Below are 21,090 nucleotides of genomic sequence, written 5' to 3'. Positions count from 1 at the left end.
GGCAATTCGAACCTTCAGCTCCCTCCACAGATTTTCTATGGGATTAAGGTCTGGAGACTGGCTAGGCCACTCCAGGACCTTAATGTGCTTCATCTTGAGCCACTCCTTTGTTGCCTTGGCCGTGCGTTTTGGGTCATTGTCATGCTGGAATACCCATCCATGACCATTTTCAATGCCCTGGCTGAGGGAAGGAGGTTCTCACCCAAGATTTGACGGTACATGGCCCCGTCCATCGTCCCTTTGATGCGGTGAAGTTGTGCTGTCCCCTTAGCAGAAAAACACCCCCAAAGCATAATGTTTCCACCTCCATGTTTGACGGTGGAGATGGTGTTCTTGGGGTCATAGGCAGCATTCCTCCTCCTCCAAACACGGCGAGTTGAGTTGATGTCAAAGAGCTCCATTTTGGTCTCATCTGACCACAACACTTTCACCCAGTTGTCCTCTGAGTCATTCAGATGTTCATTGGCAAACTTCAGACGGGCATGTATATGTATTCTTGAGCAGGAGGAACTTGCGGGCGCTGCAGGATTTCAGTCCTTCACGACGTAGTGTGTTACCAATTGTTTTCTTGGTGACTATGGTCCCAGCTGGCTTGAGATCATTGACAAGATCCTCCCGTGTAGTTCTGGGCTGATTCCTCACCGTTCTCATGATCATTGCAACTCCACGAGGTGAGATCTTGCATGGAGCCCCAGGCCGGGGGATATTGACAGTTCTTTTGTGTTTCTTCCATTTGCGAATAATCGCACCAAATGTTGTCACCTTCTCACCAAGCTGCTTGGCGATGGTCTTGTAGCCCATTCCAGCCTTGTGTAGGTCTACAATCTTGTCCCTGACATCCTTGGAGAGCTCTTTGGTCTTGGCCATGGTGGAGAGTATGGAATCTGATTGATTGATTGCTTCTGTGGACAGGTGTCTTTTTATACAGGTAACAAGCTGCGGTTAGAAGCACTCCCTTTTAAGAGTGTGCTCCTAATCTCAGCTCGTTACCTGTATAAAAGACACCTGGGAGCCAGAAATCTTTCTGATTAAGAGGGGGTCAAATACTTATTTCATTTACATATACATTTCCCTCATTAAAATGCAAATCAATTTACAACATTTCTGACATGCATTTTTCTGGATATTTTTGTTGTTATTCTGTCTCTCCCTGTTCAAATAAACCTACCATCAAAATTATAGACTGATCCTTTCTTTGTCAGTGGGCAAACGTACAAAATCAACAGGGGATCAAATACTTTTTTCCCCCACTGTATGTATAGATAATAAACAGAGTTGCAGCAGAGTAAAAGAGGGGGGTAGCCATTTGATTAGAGCTGTTCAGGAGTCTTATGGCTTTGGGGTAGAAGCTGTAAAGAAGCCTTTTGGACCTAGACTTGGTGCTCTGGTACGGTTTGCTGTGCGGTAGCAGAAAGAACAGTCTATGACTAGGGTGGCTGGAGTCTTTGACAATTTATTTAGGGCCTTCCTCTGACACCGCCTCGTATAGAGGTCCTGGATGGCAGGAAGCTTGGCCCCAGTGATGTACTGGGCCGTACACAATACCCTCTGTAGTGCCTTGCGGTCAGAGGCCGAGCAGTTGCCATAGCATGCAGTGATGCAACCCGTCAGGATGCTCTCGACAGTGCAGCTGTAGAACTTTTTGAGGATCTGAGGACCCATGCCAAATCCTTTCAGTCTCCTGAGGGGGATTGGCTTTGTCATGCCCTCTTCACGATTGTCTTGGTGTGTTTGAACCATGATAGGTTGTTGGTGATGTGGACACCAAGGAACTTGACGCTCTCAACCTGCTCCACCACAGCCCCGTCGATGAGAATGGGGGCGTGCTCGATCCTCTTTTTCCTGTAGTCGACATTCATCTCCTTTGTCTTGGATCACGTTGAGGGAGAGGTTGTTATCCTGGCACCACACGGCCAGGTCTCTGACCTCCTCCCTATAGGCTGTCTCATTGTTGTCGGTGATCAGGCCTACCACTGTCATCGGCAAACTTAATGATGGGGTTGGAGTCGTGCATGGCCATGCAGTCATGAGTGAGCAGGGAGTACAGGAGGGGACTGAGCATGCACCCCTGAGGGGCCCCGTGTTGAGGATCAATGTGGCGGATGTGTTGTTACCTACCCTTACCACCTGGGGGCGGCCCGCCAGGATGTCCAGGATCCAGTTGTAGAGGGAGGTGTTTAGTCCCAGAGTCCTTAGCTTAGTGATGAGCTTTGATGGCACTATGGTGTTGAACACTGAGCTGTTGTAAAATGAATAGCATTCTACAATAGGTGTTCGTTTTGTCCAGGTGGGAAAGGGCAGTGTGGAGTGCAATAGAGATTGCATCATCTGTGGATCTGTTGGGGCGGTATGCAAATTGGAGTGGGTCTAGGGTTTCTGGAATAATGGTGTTGATGTGAGCCATGACCAGCCTTTCAAAGCGCTTCATGGCTACAAATGTGAGCGCTACAGGTCGGTAGTCATTTAGGCAGGTTACCTTAAGTTTTTGGACACAGAGACTATGGTGGTCTGCTTGAAACATGTTGGTATTACAGAGTCAGTCAGGGACAGGTAGAAAATGTCAGTGAAGACACTTGCCAGTTGGTCAGCTTATGCTCATAGTACACGTCCTGGTAATCCGTCTGGCCCTGTGGCCTTGTGCATGTTGACCTGTTTAAAAGGTCTTACTCATCGGCTACGGAGAACGTGATCACATAGTAGTCAGGAACAGCTGATGCTGTCGTGCATGTTTCAGTGTCGCTTGCTTTGAAGCGAGCATAGAAGTAATTTAGCTTGTCTGGTAGGCCCGTTTCACTGGGCAGCTCGCGCTGTGCTACCAAGGTGACATGCCCAAATGAATATCGCCCGTTGTACTCACCCTGGTCGTCATGAAGTGCTTTGAGAGGCTGGTCATGGCCCACAAAGGCCAGCATGCTAGGCACACTGGACCTACTCCAATTTGCCAACCGCTCTAACAGATACACAGAAGATTACATTTCCATCGCTATTCACACAGCCGTAACTGTACAAGAGTGGGTCCAGTGCCTATGTGAGTAAGCTGTTCATTGACCACAGCGTTCAACACTATTGTTCCCTCCAATCATGGATCCTGGACTTCCTGATGGGCAGACCATAGGCTGTGAGGATTGGCAACAACACATCCTCTACACTGACTCTTAACACAGGGGCCCCTCAGAGGTGTGTCCTCAGCCCTCTGCTGTACTCCCTGTTCACCTATGACTGCATGGTTCTAGGCCTGATAGCCAACAACGACAAGTCAGCATATAGGGTGGAGGTAATTGAACTGGCATTGTGGCGGGACAACAACCTCTCCCTCAACATCAGCAAAGTAAATGAGTTCATTGTTGACTACAGGAAGTAGAAGAGGGAACATCCACATCAATGGGACTGCAGTAGAGAGTGTCATCAGATTTAAGTTCCTCTGCGTCCACATCACCGAGGACTTGACATGGACCATCACCACCACTCTTGTCAAGAGGGTGCAACATTGTCTCTTCTACTTAAGGCGGCTGAAGACTTTCGACATGCCACACCAGGTCCTCTCCAAATACTATTGCTGCACCATCGAGAGCGTCCTAAGCGGTTGCATCACGGCCAGGTACGGGAATCGCTCCGTCCACAACCGTAAGGCCTTCCAGCAGGTGGTGAAGACGGCACAGTACATCACTGGGACCGTGCTCCCACCCATCCAGGAGATCTACTCGAAGCGGTGCCTGAGGAAGGCCACAGCATCATCAAGGACCCCACACACACCATCCACAAGCTGTCCACTCCCTTACTGTTGGGCAGACAGTATCAGAGCTCAGAGACAGTTTCTATCTACAAGCCATCCGACTGCTGAACACTTGAACTGGACTGACCACCTGCTCCGATTCTCCGCACCTTAGCACACATGCAATCACACAGACGTACGCATACAGTGCATTTGGAAAGTATTCAGACCCCTTGACTTTTTCCACATTTTGTTTTGTTACAGCTTTATTCTAAAATAGAATAGATCGTTTTTTTCCCCTCATCAATCTACACACAAACCATAATGACAAAGCAAAAACAGGTTGATTTTTTTGCAAGTGTATTAAAAATAAACAAATGTACACATTTACATAAGTATTCAGACCCTTTACTCAGTACTTTGTTGAAGCGCCTTAGGCAGCGATTACAGCCTCGAGTCTTCTTGGGTTTGCCGCTAAAAGCTTGGCATACCTGTATTTGGGTAGTTTCTCCCATTCTTCTCTGCAGATCCTCTGAAGTTCTGTCAGGTTGGATGGGTAGCGTCGCTGCACAGCTATTTTCAAGTCTCTCCAAGGATGTTCGATTGGGTTCAAGTCTTGGCTCTGGCTGGGCCACTCCTGGACATTCAGAGACATGTCCCAAAGCCACTCCTGCATTGTCTCTGCTGTGTGCTTAGGGTCTTTGTCCTGTTGGAAGGTGAACCTTCACCCCAGTCTGAGGTCCTGAGCGCTGTGGAGCAGGTTTTCATCAAGGATCTCTCTGTACTTTGCTCCGTTCATCTTTCCCTCAATCCTGACTAGTCTCCCAGTCGCTGAAAAACATCCCCACAGCATGATGCTGCCACCACCATGCTTCACCGTAGGCATTCAGGCCAAAGAGTTCAGTCTTGGTGCCTTTTTGCAAACTACAAGTGGGCTGTCATGTGCCTTTTACTGAAGAGTGGCTTTGTCTGGCCACTCTACCATAAACGCCTGATTTGGTGGAGTGCTGTAGAGATGGTTGTCCTTCTGGAAGGTTCTACCATCTCCACAGAGGAAATCTGGTGCTCTGTCAGAGTGACCATTGGGGTTTTGGTCACTTCCCTGACCAAGGCGCTTCTCCCCCGATTGCAGTTTGGCCAGGCGGCCAGCTCTAGGAAGAGTATTAGTGGTTCCAAACTTCTTCTTCCATGATGGAGGCCACTGTGTTCTTGGGGACCTTCAATGCTGCAGAAATGTTTTGGTACTGTTCCCCAGACACAATCCTGTCTCCGATCTCTACGGACAATTCATTCGAACTCATGGCTTGGTTTTTGCTCTGACATGCTCTGTCAACTGTGGGACCTTTTACATAGATAGGTGTGTGCCTTTCCAAATCATGTCCAATCATTTGAATTTATCACAGGTGGACTCCAAGTTTTAGAAACTTCTCAAGGATGATCAATGGAAACAGGATGCACCTGTGCTGAATTTCGAATCTCATAGAAAAGGGTCGGAATACTTATGTAAATAAGGTGTTTTTTAAATTTTGTATATATTTGCAAAAAAATTGAATAACCTAATTTTGCTTTGTCATTATGGGGTATTGTGTGTTGATTAAGTAAAAAAAAGATTTAAACCATTTTAGAATACGGCTGTAACGTAACAAAATGTGGAAAAAGTGAAGGGGTCTGCATGTTTCTGAATGCACTGAGTGTACAAAACATTAGGAACATCTGCTCTTTCCATGACAAACTGACCAGGTGAAAGCTATGATTCCTTATTGATGTCACCTGTTAAATCCACTTCAATCAGTGTAGATGATGAAGGGGAGGATACAGGTTAAAGAAGGATATTTAAGGCAATTGAGACATGGATTGTGTATGCCATTCTGAGGGTGAATGGACAAGAGAAAATATTTAAGTGCCTTTGAACGGGGAAAGGTACTAGGTGCCAGGCACACCGGTTTGAGTGTGTCAGGAACTGCAAAGTTGCTGGGATTTTCGTGCTCAAAAGTTTCCCGTGTGTATCAAGAATGGTCCACCACCCAAAGGACAACCAGCCAACTTGACATAACCGTGGGAAGCATTGGAGTCAACATGGGCCAGTATCCCTATGGAACGCTTTCGACTCCTTGTAAAGTCCATACCCTGACGGATTGAGGGCAAAAGTGGATGCAACTCAATATTAGGAATGTGTTGCTAAGGTTTTGTACTCTGTGTGTGTATATACATTCATGCTCACACACTGCAACTGCTGCTACCAGACTCTTATTATCATTGCTAAATACTGCATAATTGTAACAATTTTTAACCCCCTATCCCCCTTTCCCCAAAACACGTGTAAATATTGGACTATAAATTGTAGTATACTTATGCTCAAGTGTTTAATATATTCTATTGAGCCAGTTACGTTATGTTCGTATTATCTTTTATTATTTATTGTTGTTGTGTTGTCGAGAAGGACCTTGCAAGTAAACATTTTGTTGGACGGTGTACAGTATACCATGTGTGTATCCCATATGACTAATAAAACTTGAAACATGCGCATGACTGTAATTAGCCATGTGTGAACGCAGTCAGGAAGATTACTTTAATCCATAAATAGTGTTATTGATTAACATATACAGTAAGTAGGCCAATTCTATATCGCTCGTGAGGAAAAATGTTATGCTGTAATGGATAGTACTGCTTGGTCTGATTAAATTAACATAATTTAATGATATACAGTATGTAATGAACCATATGTAGGTCAGTTTTGATACATTTATTGGGAAAAAATCTTTAGGTGTAATGGATTAGGTATTGCTTATTTTGATGTATTAGAATTAATGAGAAATTAGCTGTGTATAGGACTCTGATGCTCTTTTGACTACAAGTTCACCTCTACTATCTCCCTCGCATTCTCGCTCTCTCTGTAGGTTTGGCTCACTGCCATGTACAATAAGCTGAAGTCAGCCACCTTCTTCTGGCCGGGTGCTGATGTGGCCATCAATGGAAGATTCCCCGACTTCTACAAGATGTATGACAGGTGAGAGACTTGCATAATGGTATTTCCTGTTTGTGGGCACAATAAAGAGGAGTAGCTAATAAGATAGCTAATGATCCTATAACGAATACCACATATTCGTTTAGTAGGATATAAAGTATGAATGTTATTTGGAGCATTTTTATGCAATGTAGTGTGTTTAAGCTATCCATAGTGATACTAAGAATAAAAGTGTTTCTTTCTACCAGGAACATCCCATTCGAGGAGAGAATCTCAACCATATTTCAATGGCTGAATTTGCCTCAAGGGGAAAGGTATATTATGCATCTCCTAACCATTATATACTGTAATCCTAATTTTGAAGGACAGACCAAACACTGCCATCTTTTGAGAGGACTCTTTTACCCGAGTGTGTAATCTGTGTCCTTTTTGTTTTCTTGTAGGCCTGATTTCTACACTCTGTACCTGGAGGAACCAGACTCTGCTGGCCATCGATACGGACCAATGAGCAGTCAGGTAGGATCCAGCTCTACTCATAACCAATCAAAACAGGCCCAGCAAAGGCACCCTCTGTGCGGTCTGAAACAACAGGTTTTCAGGGGAAATGGAAAGAGAGCCTGTGACGTGACTTCCACTTTTGGACTTTAACAAGGCGACACTCCATCTTAACAACTCCTCCACATTTACTGGATTGGTACAACAGTGCAAAAGATAACCTGCCCCGGGAGTATTATTTTTTTCTCTTAAGGACCAGAAAGAAAACGCCGCTCAGTACGCCTGCTACGTTAGGTTACGACAAAGGCGACAAATTAGTCAGCAAGAAATTTGGACCTTGTATAGATGGTGTGGTGGTTAGCAACAAAACCAACACGTGCCAACTATGGGACAAAACAGACAGCTTGGCTTAGATTGACATGTAAACTATATTTTGTCTCCAATGTTTATTTCAAAATATATACACTTTTGCACAATGAACACTTGTCTCTCAAATACATTGTTACAGTTGTTGGTTAGCTGTCTAGCAAATTTTAGTCATATTAGCATAGACGTGACATCAATCAAAACAAGACATGGTATCAAGAACAAGATAAAACTATCTGAAATTAGCCACCTACGATTCCCCACATGGCAGCTTCTTGTCAATTGTTGCTTGCTATCTGGAATCACAACAACACCTAGCCTCCAGAATCACAACAACACATGGCCTTCTTCCCCATTGAAGCGTGCACATCGTTTTTGTGACGTTGTTAGCTAACCCGTCTATAACGTGTTCTATGTTGTTATTAGTCTTGTATGTATCCGTCACCACAAAAAGTTCCCCCTCAGCCCACATAAAAAATAGTATTCTTTAGTAAACTGTACTATCGTACTTTCAAATGAATTCTGTAGTAAACTGTAGAATTCTATACTCTACACTAGTGTCCCTCGATCGTATAGTCCTTCTATAGAATTTTGCAGTATCCTGGAGAATACTATACTACACACTGTAGTAACCCTCTATCATGTAGTGCTTACTTTAGAATGTTGTAGTATATTGTGTAGAGTACTATACTACACAGTTTAGTATCCATCGATCTGAGCCTTCCACTCTTTATAGAATGCCAGCATCCCGGAGTCGTCTCTTCACTGTTGACTATGAGACTTGTGTTTTGCGGGTACTATTTAATGAAGCTGCCAGTTGAGGACTTGTGAGGCGTCTGTTTCTCAAACTAGACACTAGGGCTGGGCGGTATTCCGTATTTTATGATATACCAGTATTGATGCAGGGACCGGTTTGTGTTTTTACTTTACTTTCTATACCAATATTTGAATGTTTGGTTTGTTAAATGTGATATGCCATGGGTAATGTCCATTTTTATAGTTTACTTCGCTACTTGAGTCATCTCTCTCCGCTCTTTCGCTCAGTGCCACTTTCTACACAGGCATAGCCACGCCCCCTGTCACTCAAGGAGCGCATTTGATGTTCCTCAACCACGAGACACTTGCGTTCAGTCTGCGTGGTCAATGCAGCACATGCAACAATGTTGATGACAACAATGCTGTTTTCACTTTGCTTCTTAACATAAATCCACTAGCGTTCTATAATGACACTGTTAGTTTATGTTTCTTACATCAGCAAACAACTAGTTTGTCTTTTCTTAGCAAGTTGCCCTAAATCTTGAAATGCTAATTGTTAGCCACTAATGCTAATAGCTAGCTAATAAATGTACTGAGTAAGAGCAAACGTAGCTAATACAGCCTGATAATACCAGTGATGGTGTAGACCCTAATCAGCATGTTGTTTGTGCAACAGTATCTTCTAAATCAAAGAGGAATATGCAAAGCAAGAATATGTTAGCTACATGAAGTAGCTAAGAGAACATGCAATGTAGCCAAAGCTTATAGGTTCCCCTAGGAAACACTTATCAACACTTTAGTTCCTACCTTGTCACAATAACTCCTCCCTGGCATTTTAATTCATTGTCATCTCAAACAACACCATTCAAAATGCCCACTATTATATTCTAACTATAGAATTGCAATAGTCATTCTATTTCCATGATTCCAACAGTTTTGCTCTAATTCACAAGTCAAATCGCAGTTGCAACATTTGGTTAAAAATAAGTCCTAGATTATTTGCCCATATCGTGCAGCCCTACATGACAGTGTGGAAATTATCTCAATTGAGCAGTGGTGTAAAGTATGTATGTAAAAATACTTTCAAGTACTACTTAAGTCTTTTTTTTTTTAAATGTATCTGTACTTTACTATTATTTTTGACAACTTTTACTTCACTACATTCCTCAAGAAAATACTGTACTTTTTACTCCATACATTTTCCCTGACACTTAAAAGTACTCGTTACGTTTTGAATGCTTAGCAGGACAGGAAAATGGTCCAATTCGCGCACTTGTCAAGAGAACATCCCTGGTCATCTACTGCCTATGATCTGGAGGACTCACTAAACATAAATGCTTTGCTTGTAAATTAGGTCTGAGTGTTGGAGTGTGCCCCTGGCTATACGTAAATAAAAACAAGACAATGGTGTGATCTGAAATGAATTAATTATAGTTTTTACTTTTGATAGTTAAGTACATTTTTATCAATTACATTTACTTTTGATACTTAAGTATTTGATTTTCAATATACTTCACTTTTACTCAAGTAGTATTTTCCTGGGTGACTTTTACTTGAGTAATTTTCTATTAACATATCTTTTCTTTTACTCAAGTATGACAATTGGGTATTTTTTCCACCACTGCAATTGAGTTCAGGAAATGCAGAAATGATAAGTGCTGTAATTTGTTTTGGTTGTAGTTAGGGCTGGGCGATATGGCCTAAAGTAATATCTCCAAAAAAAAAAAGATTTTTGTACGATTCACGATATATATATATCTATATCTCTTAATTTCTTGTTTATTTTCTAAACAAATTAAAAAAGGCCATGACACAATACTTAATTGAATTTTCTTTATTAAAATAAAAAATATACAAAGCCTCGAGGCCTATTTGTGCAAAACAAATGAACTCCACACATCTATTCTGTTTTTTAGGAATGTTTGACTACTAGCTGTTTGAATATGTAATTTATATAATTTTGTTTGATAATATGTTAATTTGTTATGATTAAAACAGCCTGTGGTTATTTGCTATTGGATCGGCAGAATGACACAACTAACACATTAGCTTACAGCTGGCCTGAAAATAACTTTTTTGAATGCACTTTAATTAGCCTGTGCCCAAAGCACTGTAGGCGGGTCCAGTTGTTGAAGCGCAATGCTTTTGCTCGCTGTCAGTTGTCATGCACACCTGTCGGTCTTCGCTCATCTTCCACGATGCCAGAGAGTCATTGAGACCCTGGGCTATTACTTCACCCGTATGATCATCGGGGAAGTAAGACGTCTGGAGGCAGACAGAGAAAAGAAAGGAGTAACTCTGCAAATTTCCGCGACGAAAATTGAACATTCTACCACAAGTCAAGTGACGTGAGTAGTCGAAGATGCTAGCTTGCAAGAGCGAGGACAACGAGCCGCAGCAGCGAGAGTGACAGCAGCGAGAGCGAGGTTGCATTGGAATCTGTTGATGAGCAACATACTGAAGTAAGAGAAATTGACACGGTTCCTGTTCTCCATCATGGATAGGCTTAGTCCTCCTACTCCTATGCAGTTAACAGGCAATCTAGCTGACAATTGGAAATGTTTCAAGCAGAGATTCAATATCTACCTAGCAGCCAGTGGTGCAGGGGGAGAAGATGACAAATTGAAAGCTTCCATTTTTCTGCATGTTATTGGAGAGGATGCATTGGACATTTACAATAGCTTTCAGCAAGACGAGGCAAACTTGACATTGACTGTGCTAATAGCTAAATTTGAGGAGTACTTTGTACCAAGCCAGAACGTCACGTTTGAGAGAGACAAGTTTTTCTCTCATGATCAGAAACAGGGAGTCAGTTTTGACCAGTATTTGGCTGAGCTGAACACACTAAGCAAAACGTGTGAATTTGAAAATCTGAAAGACAGCATAGTCTGTGGCATACTTGATAATGGACTCAAGGAGAGATTGCTGCGTGAGCAAGATTTAACTTTGGATAAAGCAGTGAATATGTGCCGAACAGCTGAAACCACCAGAGCACAAGCTAAAGAGCTGTGCAGGGATGAGACGTCAGTGCATGCAATAAAAAGAGAGGAGCACCACACACAACGCCTTACAAAACAAAAACAAGCAAAAGAGAGAAATCAAAACACTACATGTGGAAAATGTGGATTTATCCACAAGCCAAAAAAATGCCCTGCATATGGCAAATCATGTAACAACTGTGGGGAAAAATAATAATTTCTCAAAATGCTGCAAAGCTGAGGCTACAAAGAAAAAGGTTCACACAGTCAAGGAGATTGAAGAATTCTTTGTTGATTCTGTGGAAATATGCAATGCAGTAAATGCTGAATGGATCGTGCCATTGACTGTGAATGAAACTATAATACCATTCAAGCTTGATACTGGAGCACAGGTAAACCTGTTGTCACAGGATGACTACAAAACACTGAAGGTAAAGAGCAAAATACACCCGGTGAAGGTTAAGTTATACTGGGGAGAACATACCAGTCAAAGGTAGCTGCATAGTAACTTTACAGCACAAAGGAAAACAGTTCAGAGCATAGCTGCTGATTGTGGAAAAGAGTGTACAGCCTATTCTAGGAATCAATGCATGTGAAAAGCTCAATTTGTTGAAAAGAGTGTATGTAGTGACATCACAGACTGAAAATGACCAAGATTCACTACTGGCTGAGTATGAGGATGTGTTTGAGAGTCTTGGATGTTTACCAGGAGAACACAAAATATGTACTGATGACAGAATTACTCCAGTTGTGCGTGCATGCAGAAAAGTTCCATTTGCATTGAGGAAAAAGCTCAAAGAGGAACTCGGACGCATGGAAAAGATGGATGTCATCACAAAAATGGATGAACCTACAGATTGGGTAAGCTCACTGGTTATTGTGGTGAAAAAGAACGGTGATCTCAGGATATGTCTAGACCCGAGAGATCTCAACAGAGCAATCAAGAGAGAGCATTTCAAGTTGCCAACCAGAGAAGAGATAATGTCGCAGTTTGCTGGAGCAAAGTGGTTCAGTAAGCTTAATGCCTCATCAGGATTCTGGCAAATGAAGCTAGATGAATGTGCATAGCCTTGAGCTTGCATCAACACGCCTGAGGGCAGGTACAGATTTCTTCATCTACCATATGGGATTCTCTCAGCGCCAGAGGTCTACCACAAGACAATCCACATGATCTTCGAGCACATTCCAGGAGTGGAGACTATGATGGATGACATCGTCTGGGGGTCCACAAAAGAAGAACACGATGCCAGAGTGAGACAGGTGCTGGACCTGACACGGAAAGTCAACCTAAAACTAAACGAGGACAAATTTGAGTTTGGTGTGAAAACGCTTACCTTCGTGGGAGACGTACTTTCAGAGGACGGAGTCAAACCAGACACGAGGAAAACATCAGCCATCAACAACATGGAGCGCCTGAAGAACAAGGACGATGTGTGACGCTTCATGGGCATGATCACCTACCTTGCAAAGTTCATACCTCAACTGTCAGCACAGTCCGCTCCACTCAGATGTCTTCTGGAACAGAAAAATGAATGGGAATGGTCCCATGAAGAGGAAACCTGCTTCAAAAACCTAAAGAAGACAATCACAGAATAGCCAGTGCTCAGGTTCTATGATCCAGAGAAAAGCACAAGGATTTCTGCAGACACGTCACAGTTTGGCCTGGGAGCAGTTCTTCTGCAACAGCATGACGACACATGGCAACCCGTCGCTTATGCGTCCAGAGCCTTGACAGGCGCAGAGACAAGGTATTTACAAATGGAGAAAGAACTACTGGCGAGCACATATGCTTGCGAAAGGTTTCACCAATACGTCTACGGACGAGACTTCGAAGTAGAAACCGGCCACAAACCATTGGTGTCAGATCATGTCTAAGCCACTGAATGATTGTCCAATGAGAATCCAGAGAATGTTGATCAGACCGCAAAAGTATGATGTGAAGATGATCTATACCCCGGGAAAGTTCATGTTCGCCGCCGACACTCTTTCTCGAGCAGTCAACAAGGAGAGCTTCGACACACAGAAAAACACTGAGATTCAGGCCTACGTTGACATGATCGTAGCATCACTTCCTGTGTCTTCTGAGAGAATGGAGCAGCTCAAAAGAGAGACTGCAGCTGGCATAACAATGACAGAGTTGAAAGAAACAACACTGATAGGATGGCCCGCACAGAAAAACAACTGTACAAGGAGAATACATGATTACTGGATGTGCAAAGCAGAACTCACCGTTGTGGACATAGTGTTCAAAGGCACAGAGATTGTCATTCCCATAACACTACGCAAAGAAATGCTACAGAAAATACACGAGGGCCACTTGGGTGAGGAAAAATGCAAACGACGAGCACGAGAAGTAATGTACTGGCCAAGAATGAACCAGGAAATCAGCCAGACCACCACTGCTTCGTGTGAACTGTTTGACCTACAGGCCAAAGCAGCAAGCAGAGCCGCTAATTCCTCATCCAGTACCCAACAGACCCTACTACAAAGTTGGAGTTGACCTTTTTGACTGTATGACAAAAGTCACGTTGTTACCGACTACTACTCAAACTACCCTGAAGTAGCAACACTGCCAACTACCTCCAGCAAAGCTGTAATCGCCTACCTGAAATCAGTCTTTGCAAGACATGGGGTTGCGTCTGAACTGTACTCGGACAATGGTCCGCAGTTCTCAAGTTCCGAATTTCGATCGTTCGTTCGCTAACGACTGGGGATTCCAACAACACCTCCAGCCCCAACTACCCAAGGTCCAACAGCTTAGCAGAGAGTTCAGTCAAAATTGTCAAAGGTCTGATAAAAAGGCACACGATGGAAAGGAGGATTTCCCAAAAAATCTGATCTACCGCAGCGCACCGCTGCAGAACGGACTTTCACCAGCACAAATGTTGATGGGACGTCGCATCAGAACCAACCTACCCATCCATGAGGACTTGCTGACACCCAGAGGTGCTCACAAAGTCAAACTCGCAAAGGAAAAACAGAAAGACAAACAAAAACAGCGACACGACAAAAGTGCAAGACACTTACCTGAACTGAAACCTTGAGATCATGTACGACTCCGAGACATCACTACAGGAACCTGGATGCAGCAAGGGTGTGTGCAGAGAGAAGTTGCACCGCAATCCTATGAGATCCAAACGGAGCATGGATCACAACTGAGACGAAACAGAGTGGATCTAAGGCTTCAGCCATTCACTCAAGGGACTAAGGGTCATCAGGAGGATACTGCTGAGGCGTCAAATGCCTTTAGAAATTGACAATTCAGTCAGAACACCCTGACTGACAATGAACGCTGTCCAACTGTTTCAGGAAGCACTTCAGCAGAACAACCAAAAAGGACTGTCAGAGCCCCTGAAAGGCTTATTGAGAATTGCTAAAAAATATTAAAAAAGGGGCACCTGGACTGAATGTTTTGTTTATGTGAAAAGAAATGGAGCTACAATAGAGTATTGTTGGACAGACTATATTTAGTTGAAAAAAGTATTATTATTTTTTAACCTCTATGGGCTAGGTGGGACGCTTACTCAACAGCCAGTGTAATCCCGTGGCGCGATATTCAAATACCTTAGAAATGCTATTACTTCAATTTCTCAAACATATGACACTTTTACACCATTTTAAAGACAAGACTCTCGTTAATCTAACCACACTGTCCGATTTCAAAAAGGCTTTACAACGAAAGCAAAACACTAGATTATGTCAGCAGAGTACCCAGCCAGAAATAATCAGACACCCATTTTTCAAGCTGGCATATAATGTCACATAAACCCAAACCACAGCTAAATGCAGCACTAACCTTTGATGATCTTCATCAGATGACAATCCTAGGACATTATGTTATACAATACATGCATGTTTTGTTCAATCAAGTTCATATTTATATCAAAAACCAGCTTTTTACATTAGCATGTGACTAGCATTCCCACCGAACACTTCCGGTGAATTTACTAAATTACTCACGATAAATGTTCACAAAAAACACAATTATTTTAAGAATTATAGATACAGAACTCCTTTATGCACTCGCTATGTCCGATTTTAAAATAGCTTTTCGGTGAAAGCACATTTTGCAATATTCTGAGTAGATAGCCCGGCCATCACAGGCTAGCTATTTTGACACCCACCGAGTGTGGTACTCACCAAACTCCGATTTACTATTAGAAAAGTTTGATTACCTTTGCTGTTCTTCGTCAGAATGCACTCCCAGGACTTCTACTTCAATAACAAATGTTGGTTTGGTTCCAAATAATCCATAGTTATATCCAAATAGCGGTGTTTTGTTTGTGCGTTCAAGACACTATCCGAAGGGTATAGAAGGGTGACGCGCCCGACGCGTTTCGTGACAAAAAAATTCTAAATATTCCATTACCGTACTTCAAAGCATGTCAACCGCTGTTTAAAATCAATTTTTATGCAATTTTTCTCGTAAAAAAGCGATAATATTCCGACCAGGAGTCGTTGTTTTTGTTCAAAGAGAGAGAAAGTAAACAGTGCACGCGCCTCCAGTCTCATTGTCCTCAGATCGACCACTATCCAAATGCGCTAATGTTTTTCAGCCATGGCCTGCAAAGCCACCATTCATCATTCTGGCGCCTTCTGAGAGCCTATGGGAGCGTTAGAAAATGTCACGTTATGCCAGAGATCCCCTGTTTTGGTTAGAGATGATCAAGAAGGCCATGAAATGGTCAGAGAGAGCGCTTCCTGTTTGGAATCTTCTCAGGTTTTGGCCTGCCAAATGAGTTCTGTTATACTCCAACACCATTCAAACAGTTTTAGAAACTTTAGGGTGTTTTCTATCCAAATCAAACAATTATATGCATATTCTAGTTACTGGGCAGGAGTAGTAACCAGATTAAATCGGGTACGTTTTTTATCCGGCCGTGCAAATACTGCCCCCTATCCCCAACAGGTTAAGAAAAAAAATTGGGGGGAAAAAAATGTGTTATTGAAAATTGCATGTTATGCAGGTTGAGTAAACAAATGTGATGTGACGTGTAGTTACATAACTACTTTTCTTTCTTTTAAAGGAAAGATGTGTTATGTGTTAACATTTAGACTACGTTACCCAGCAGGCTAGGCAGATGGTTAATCTCCCTGGGCAAGGTGGGACGTTTGCAAATACCTCAAAAATGCTATAACTTCAATTTCTCAAACATATGACTATTTTAGACCATTTTAAAGACAAGACTCTCGTTAATCTAACCACATTGTCCGATTTCAAAAAGGCTTTACAGCGAAAGCAAAACATTAGATTATGTCAGCAGAGTACCCTGCCAAAAATAATCACACAGCCATTTTCAAAGCAAGCATATATGTCACAAAAACCAAAACCATAGCTAAATGCAGCACTAACCTTTGATGATCTTCATCAGATGACACTCCTAGGACATTATGTTATACAATACATGCATGTTTTGTTCAATCAAGTTCATATTTCTATCAAAAAACAGCTTTTTACATTTAGCATGTGATGTTCAGAACTAGCATACCCACCGCAAACGTCCGGTGAATTTACTAAATTACTCATGAATAACGTTCACAAAATACATAACAATTATTTTAAGAAATATAGATACAGAACTCCTTTATGCAATCGCGGTGTCAGATTTTAAAATAGCTTTTCAGCGAAAGCACATTTTGCAATATTCTGAGTACATAGCCCGGCCATCACGGCTTGCAAATTTGACACCCACCAAGTTTGGCCCTCACCAAACTCAGAATTACTATTAGAAAAATTGGATTACCTTTGCTGTTCTTCGTCAGAATGCACTCCCAGGACTTCTACTTCAACAACAAATGTTGTTTTGGTTCCAAATAATCCATAGTTATATTCAAATGCCTCCGTTTTGTTCGTGCGTTCAGGTCAGTATCCGACGGGTGACGCGCGAGCGCATTTCATGACAAAAAAATTCAAAATATTCCATTACCGTACTTCGAAGCATGTCAAACGCTGTTTAAAATCAATTTTTATTCTATTTTTCTCGTAAAATAGCAATAATATTCCAACCGGGTGACGTTGTATTCATTCAAGGCTGAAAGAAAAAAATTGAGAATTCACATGATGGCGCATCTCCAGTGTCACTGTTCCTAGCCTGACCACTCACAAAATCTCCTGCTGTTTTTCGCCCAGAGACAGGAGATACGTCATTCCACTTTCTGGCACCTTCTGAGAGCCAATGGAAGCCTTAGATAATGTCACATTACAACAGAGATGCTGTATTTTCGATCGAGATGCCACAGAAGGAGAACAAATTGTCAGACAGGGCACTTCCTGTATGGAATCTTCTCAGGTTTTGGCCTGCCATATGAGTTCTGTTATACTCACAGACACCATTCAAACAGTTTTAGAAACTTTAGAGTGTTTTCTATCCAAATCTACTAATTATATGCATATTCTCGTTTCTGGGCAAGAGTAGTAACCAGTTTAAATCGGGTACGTTTTTTTATCCGGCCGTGCAAATACTGCCCCCTAGCCCCAACAGGTTAAAATACTGTGATATATTATTTTGGCCATATCGCCCAGCCCTACTAGACACTCTAATGTACTTGTCCTCTTGGTCAGTTGTGCACAGGGGCCTCCCACTCCTCTTTCTATTCTGGTTAGAGCCAGTTTGCACTGTTCTTTGAAGGGGCCTAGTACACAGCATTGTACGAGATCTTCAGTTTCTTGGCAATTTCTTGCATGGAATAGCCTTCATTTCTCAGAACAAGAATAGACTGACAAGTTTCAGAAGAAAGTCTTTGTTTCTGGCCATTTTGAGCCTGTAATCAAACCCACAAATGCTGATGCTCCAGATACTCAACTAGTCTAAAGAAGGCCAGTTTTATTGCTTCTTTAATTAGAACAACAGTTTTCAGCTGTGCTAATATAATTGCAAAAGTGTTCTAATGATATATTAGCCTTTTAAAATGATAAACTTGGAATAGCTAACACACCGTGCCATTGGAACACAGGAGTGTTGGTTGCTGATAATGGGCCTCTGTACGTCTATGTAGATATTCCATAATGAATCTGCCATTTTCAGCTACAATAGTCATTTACAACATTAACAATGTCTACACTGTATTTCTGATCAGTTTGATGTTATTTTAATGGACAAAAAATGTGTTTTTCTTTCAAAAACTAGGACATTTTGAAGTGACTTTAAACGGTAGTGTATGTCGTCCATTTTAACATTTTAAAATGTTTATGGTAGTATGATAAACTAAAGAAAGTATACATTTATCAAGTTCGACATTTCTATGTTAATAACTTTTAGAAAATTCTAATTAATGGACCAAAATGCTAACAAATCTCAAAATGGATAGGTAGATGCAAAAATGTCATTTCAGCCTGTGATGCCTGGCCTTTACAAGAGTACACCAAAATTATTTCTTAGATCAGTTACTTCCACTAGATACACGAAATGACCAAAAGTATGTGGACGCCTGCATGTCAAACGTTTAATTCCAAAATCATGGGCATTAATATGGAGTTGGTCCCCCCTTTTGCTGCTATAACAGCCACTCTTCTGGAAAGGCTTTCTACTAGACGTGGCTTGCTTCCATTCAGCCACGAGCAACTGATGTTGGGCGATTTTTAGGCCTGGCTCTCAGTCGGGGTTCCAATTCATCCCAAAGGTGTTCCATGGAGTTGAGGTCCGGGCTCAGTGCAGGCCAGCCAAGTTCTTCCACACCGATCTTAACAAACCATTTCTGTATGGACCTCTCTTTGTGCATGGGGCATTGTCATGTTGAAACAGGAAAGGGCCATCCCCAAACTGTTGCCACAAAGTTGGAAGCACAGAATTGTCTAGAATGTCATTGTATGCTGTAGCGTTATGATTTCCCTTCACTGGAACTAAGAGGCCTAGCCAGAACCATGAAAAACAGCCCAGACCCTTATTCCTTTTTTTTTGTACGAGCTACGCGCTTTAGCGGTTCCGTTCTGGTTGCTTGTGTGGCCTACCACTTCACGGCTGAAGTTGCTCCTAGACGTTTCCACTTCACAATAACAGCACTTACAGTTGATCGGGGCAGCTCTAGCAGGGCAGAAATTTGAGGACTTGTTGGAAAGGTGACGGTGCCATATTGAAAGTCAATGAGCTCTTCAAGAAGGCCATTCTACTGCCAATGTTTGTCTGTGGAGATTGCATGGCCGTGTGCTCGATTTTATACACCTGTCAGCAACGGTGTGGCTGAAATAGCCGAATCCACTATTTTGTAGGGGTGTCCACGTACTTGTATTTATTTATCATTGCAAAGGTTGGCTACTTTGAAGAATCTCAAATATAAAATATAATTCAATTTGTCTAACACTTTTTTGGTTACTACATGATTCCATATGTGTTATTTCATAGTTTTGATGTCTTCACTATTATTCTACAATGTAGAAAATAGTAAAAATAAAGGAAAAACCCTTGAATAAGTAGGTGTTCTAAAACGTTTTTTACCAGTTATGTATATGCTTAATTTAGAGTTATTTATGCAACTATAGTTGTGATACAAACATTTAGATTTTTTTTATACATTCTAAGGCTGCATGATGCAACTCTAATGATGATTTGAAAAAAGTCACATGAAAGGCATGAGCTCTGCTTTGTTTGTTGTATAGGCGGTACATACTTCATCCATCTCTCGTTCCCAATTTGACAAGCACTTGATAATGCCTCGAATTTCCCAGCGGCATCCCCCTAGTGTGGCCGTAATGCCTTTCGCGGCCAATGGCCGCTGTGCCCTTGGGCTGAATATTATAATTCCCTTCTCGCGGCTGTTCCGAAGCACCTCTCACTCACTCAGCTGTGTAGTGCTAGGGCAAAAACCAAAATGTGCACCCCTTAGGATCCCGAGGACCGAGTTTGGGAAACCCTAGAACCTGTCTAACGTTTAGATGTTACAATTGTAATAAAAAAGATGTATTTTTACTAAGGTCTTGTCTCATCCGTTGCATTGCTCAGAACTGTTGACCCAACTCAATAGGTGGTCTGTCACGAACCTGTCTTATGTTCTGGTTGAGTTGTCCTCATTAAACAGTAATTGGCGTAGTCTGGTAGTTTTGCCATTTTAGCTAACCCTAGTCTGCAGGTGTTATTACAATATACTAGTCACGTATGCGAAAACACTACAGTGAATACTAGTGTACTACAGTCAGATTAGCAAAAACACTACATTGAGTACTTAAAAAAAATAAAAAAAGTTTTTACCTTAACTTATACAGGTTTTTCTCATTGAGATAACGTCTCTTTTCCAAGAGAGACCTGGTCCAATAGCAGCAGGGGTTGCATACTACAGTCATCTGCAAAAACACTACACTTAATACTACAGTAGTCTGTAAAAGTCTGTAAAAACACTACAGTGAATACTGTAGTATATAAATATAGTATACTATAGTATTTTTTCAGGTGGGAGAAAATAAATGATATTTGAATTGAATGACTGTGTTTGCAGGTGATTGAGGCCCTGCTGAACGTAGACAGGTTGTTGGGATTTCTAATGGACGGCCTGAAACAGAAGAACCTACACCACTGTGTCAACCTGGTGCTCCTGTCTGACCACGGTGAGCAGTGTTGCCACAACACACAGTCAGATCACACTGTACACAGACAGTACTGTATTAGTCTGTGGTCTCTACGATCAAAAGTAGAATCAGCATCCTTAATTTATACACAGCATTCAGATTAACAGTAGATACTGTAGGATGGGAAAGTGAATAGACTTATTCCTTGTGGCGCAAAGGGCCTCGGAAAGGAAAAGTACAGTACAGGAGAAAAGCACTAGAAAATTGCTTCCACAATGTGGAAGCAAGGGAGGCGGAGGAAATGGACTCATTTAATGTATTT

At 42.1% G+C, this 21,090-nt stretch overlaps 1 protein-coding gene across 2 annotated transcripts in view; it reads left to right on the top strand.

The window, feature by feature from the left end:
• The window catches only part of LOC115195902 (ectonucleotide pyrophosphatase/phosphodiesterase family member 1), a 75,881-nt gene that overhangs the window by 21,144 nt on the left and 33,647 nt on the right, over positions 1-21,090 (top strand). For both annotated transcript variants that reach the window (XM_029756249.1, XM_029756254.1), the window contains exons 9-12: positions 6,610-6,719; positions 6,926-6,991; positions 7,121-7,193; positions 20,699-20,807. In XM_029756249.1, the coding sequence (XP_029612109.1) occupies positions 6,610-6,719; positions 6,926-6,991; positions 7,121-7,193; positions 20,699-20,807 (358 nt within the window). The remainder of the gene's footprint in view (positions 1-6,609; positions 6,720-6,925; positions 6,992-7,120; positions 7,194-20,698; positions 20,808-21,090) is intronic.

This window comes from Salmo trutta, chromosome 1 (assembly GCF_901001165.1).
Source record: "Salmo trutta chromosome 1, fSalTru1.1, whole genome shotgun sequence".
NCBI lineage: Eukaryota > Metazoa > Chordata > Actinopteri > Salmoniformes > Salmonidae > Salmo > Salmo trutta.
Note: the sequence above shows the minus strand (reverse complement) of the source record. Positions and strands in the feature narration are given on the sequence as shown.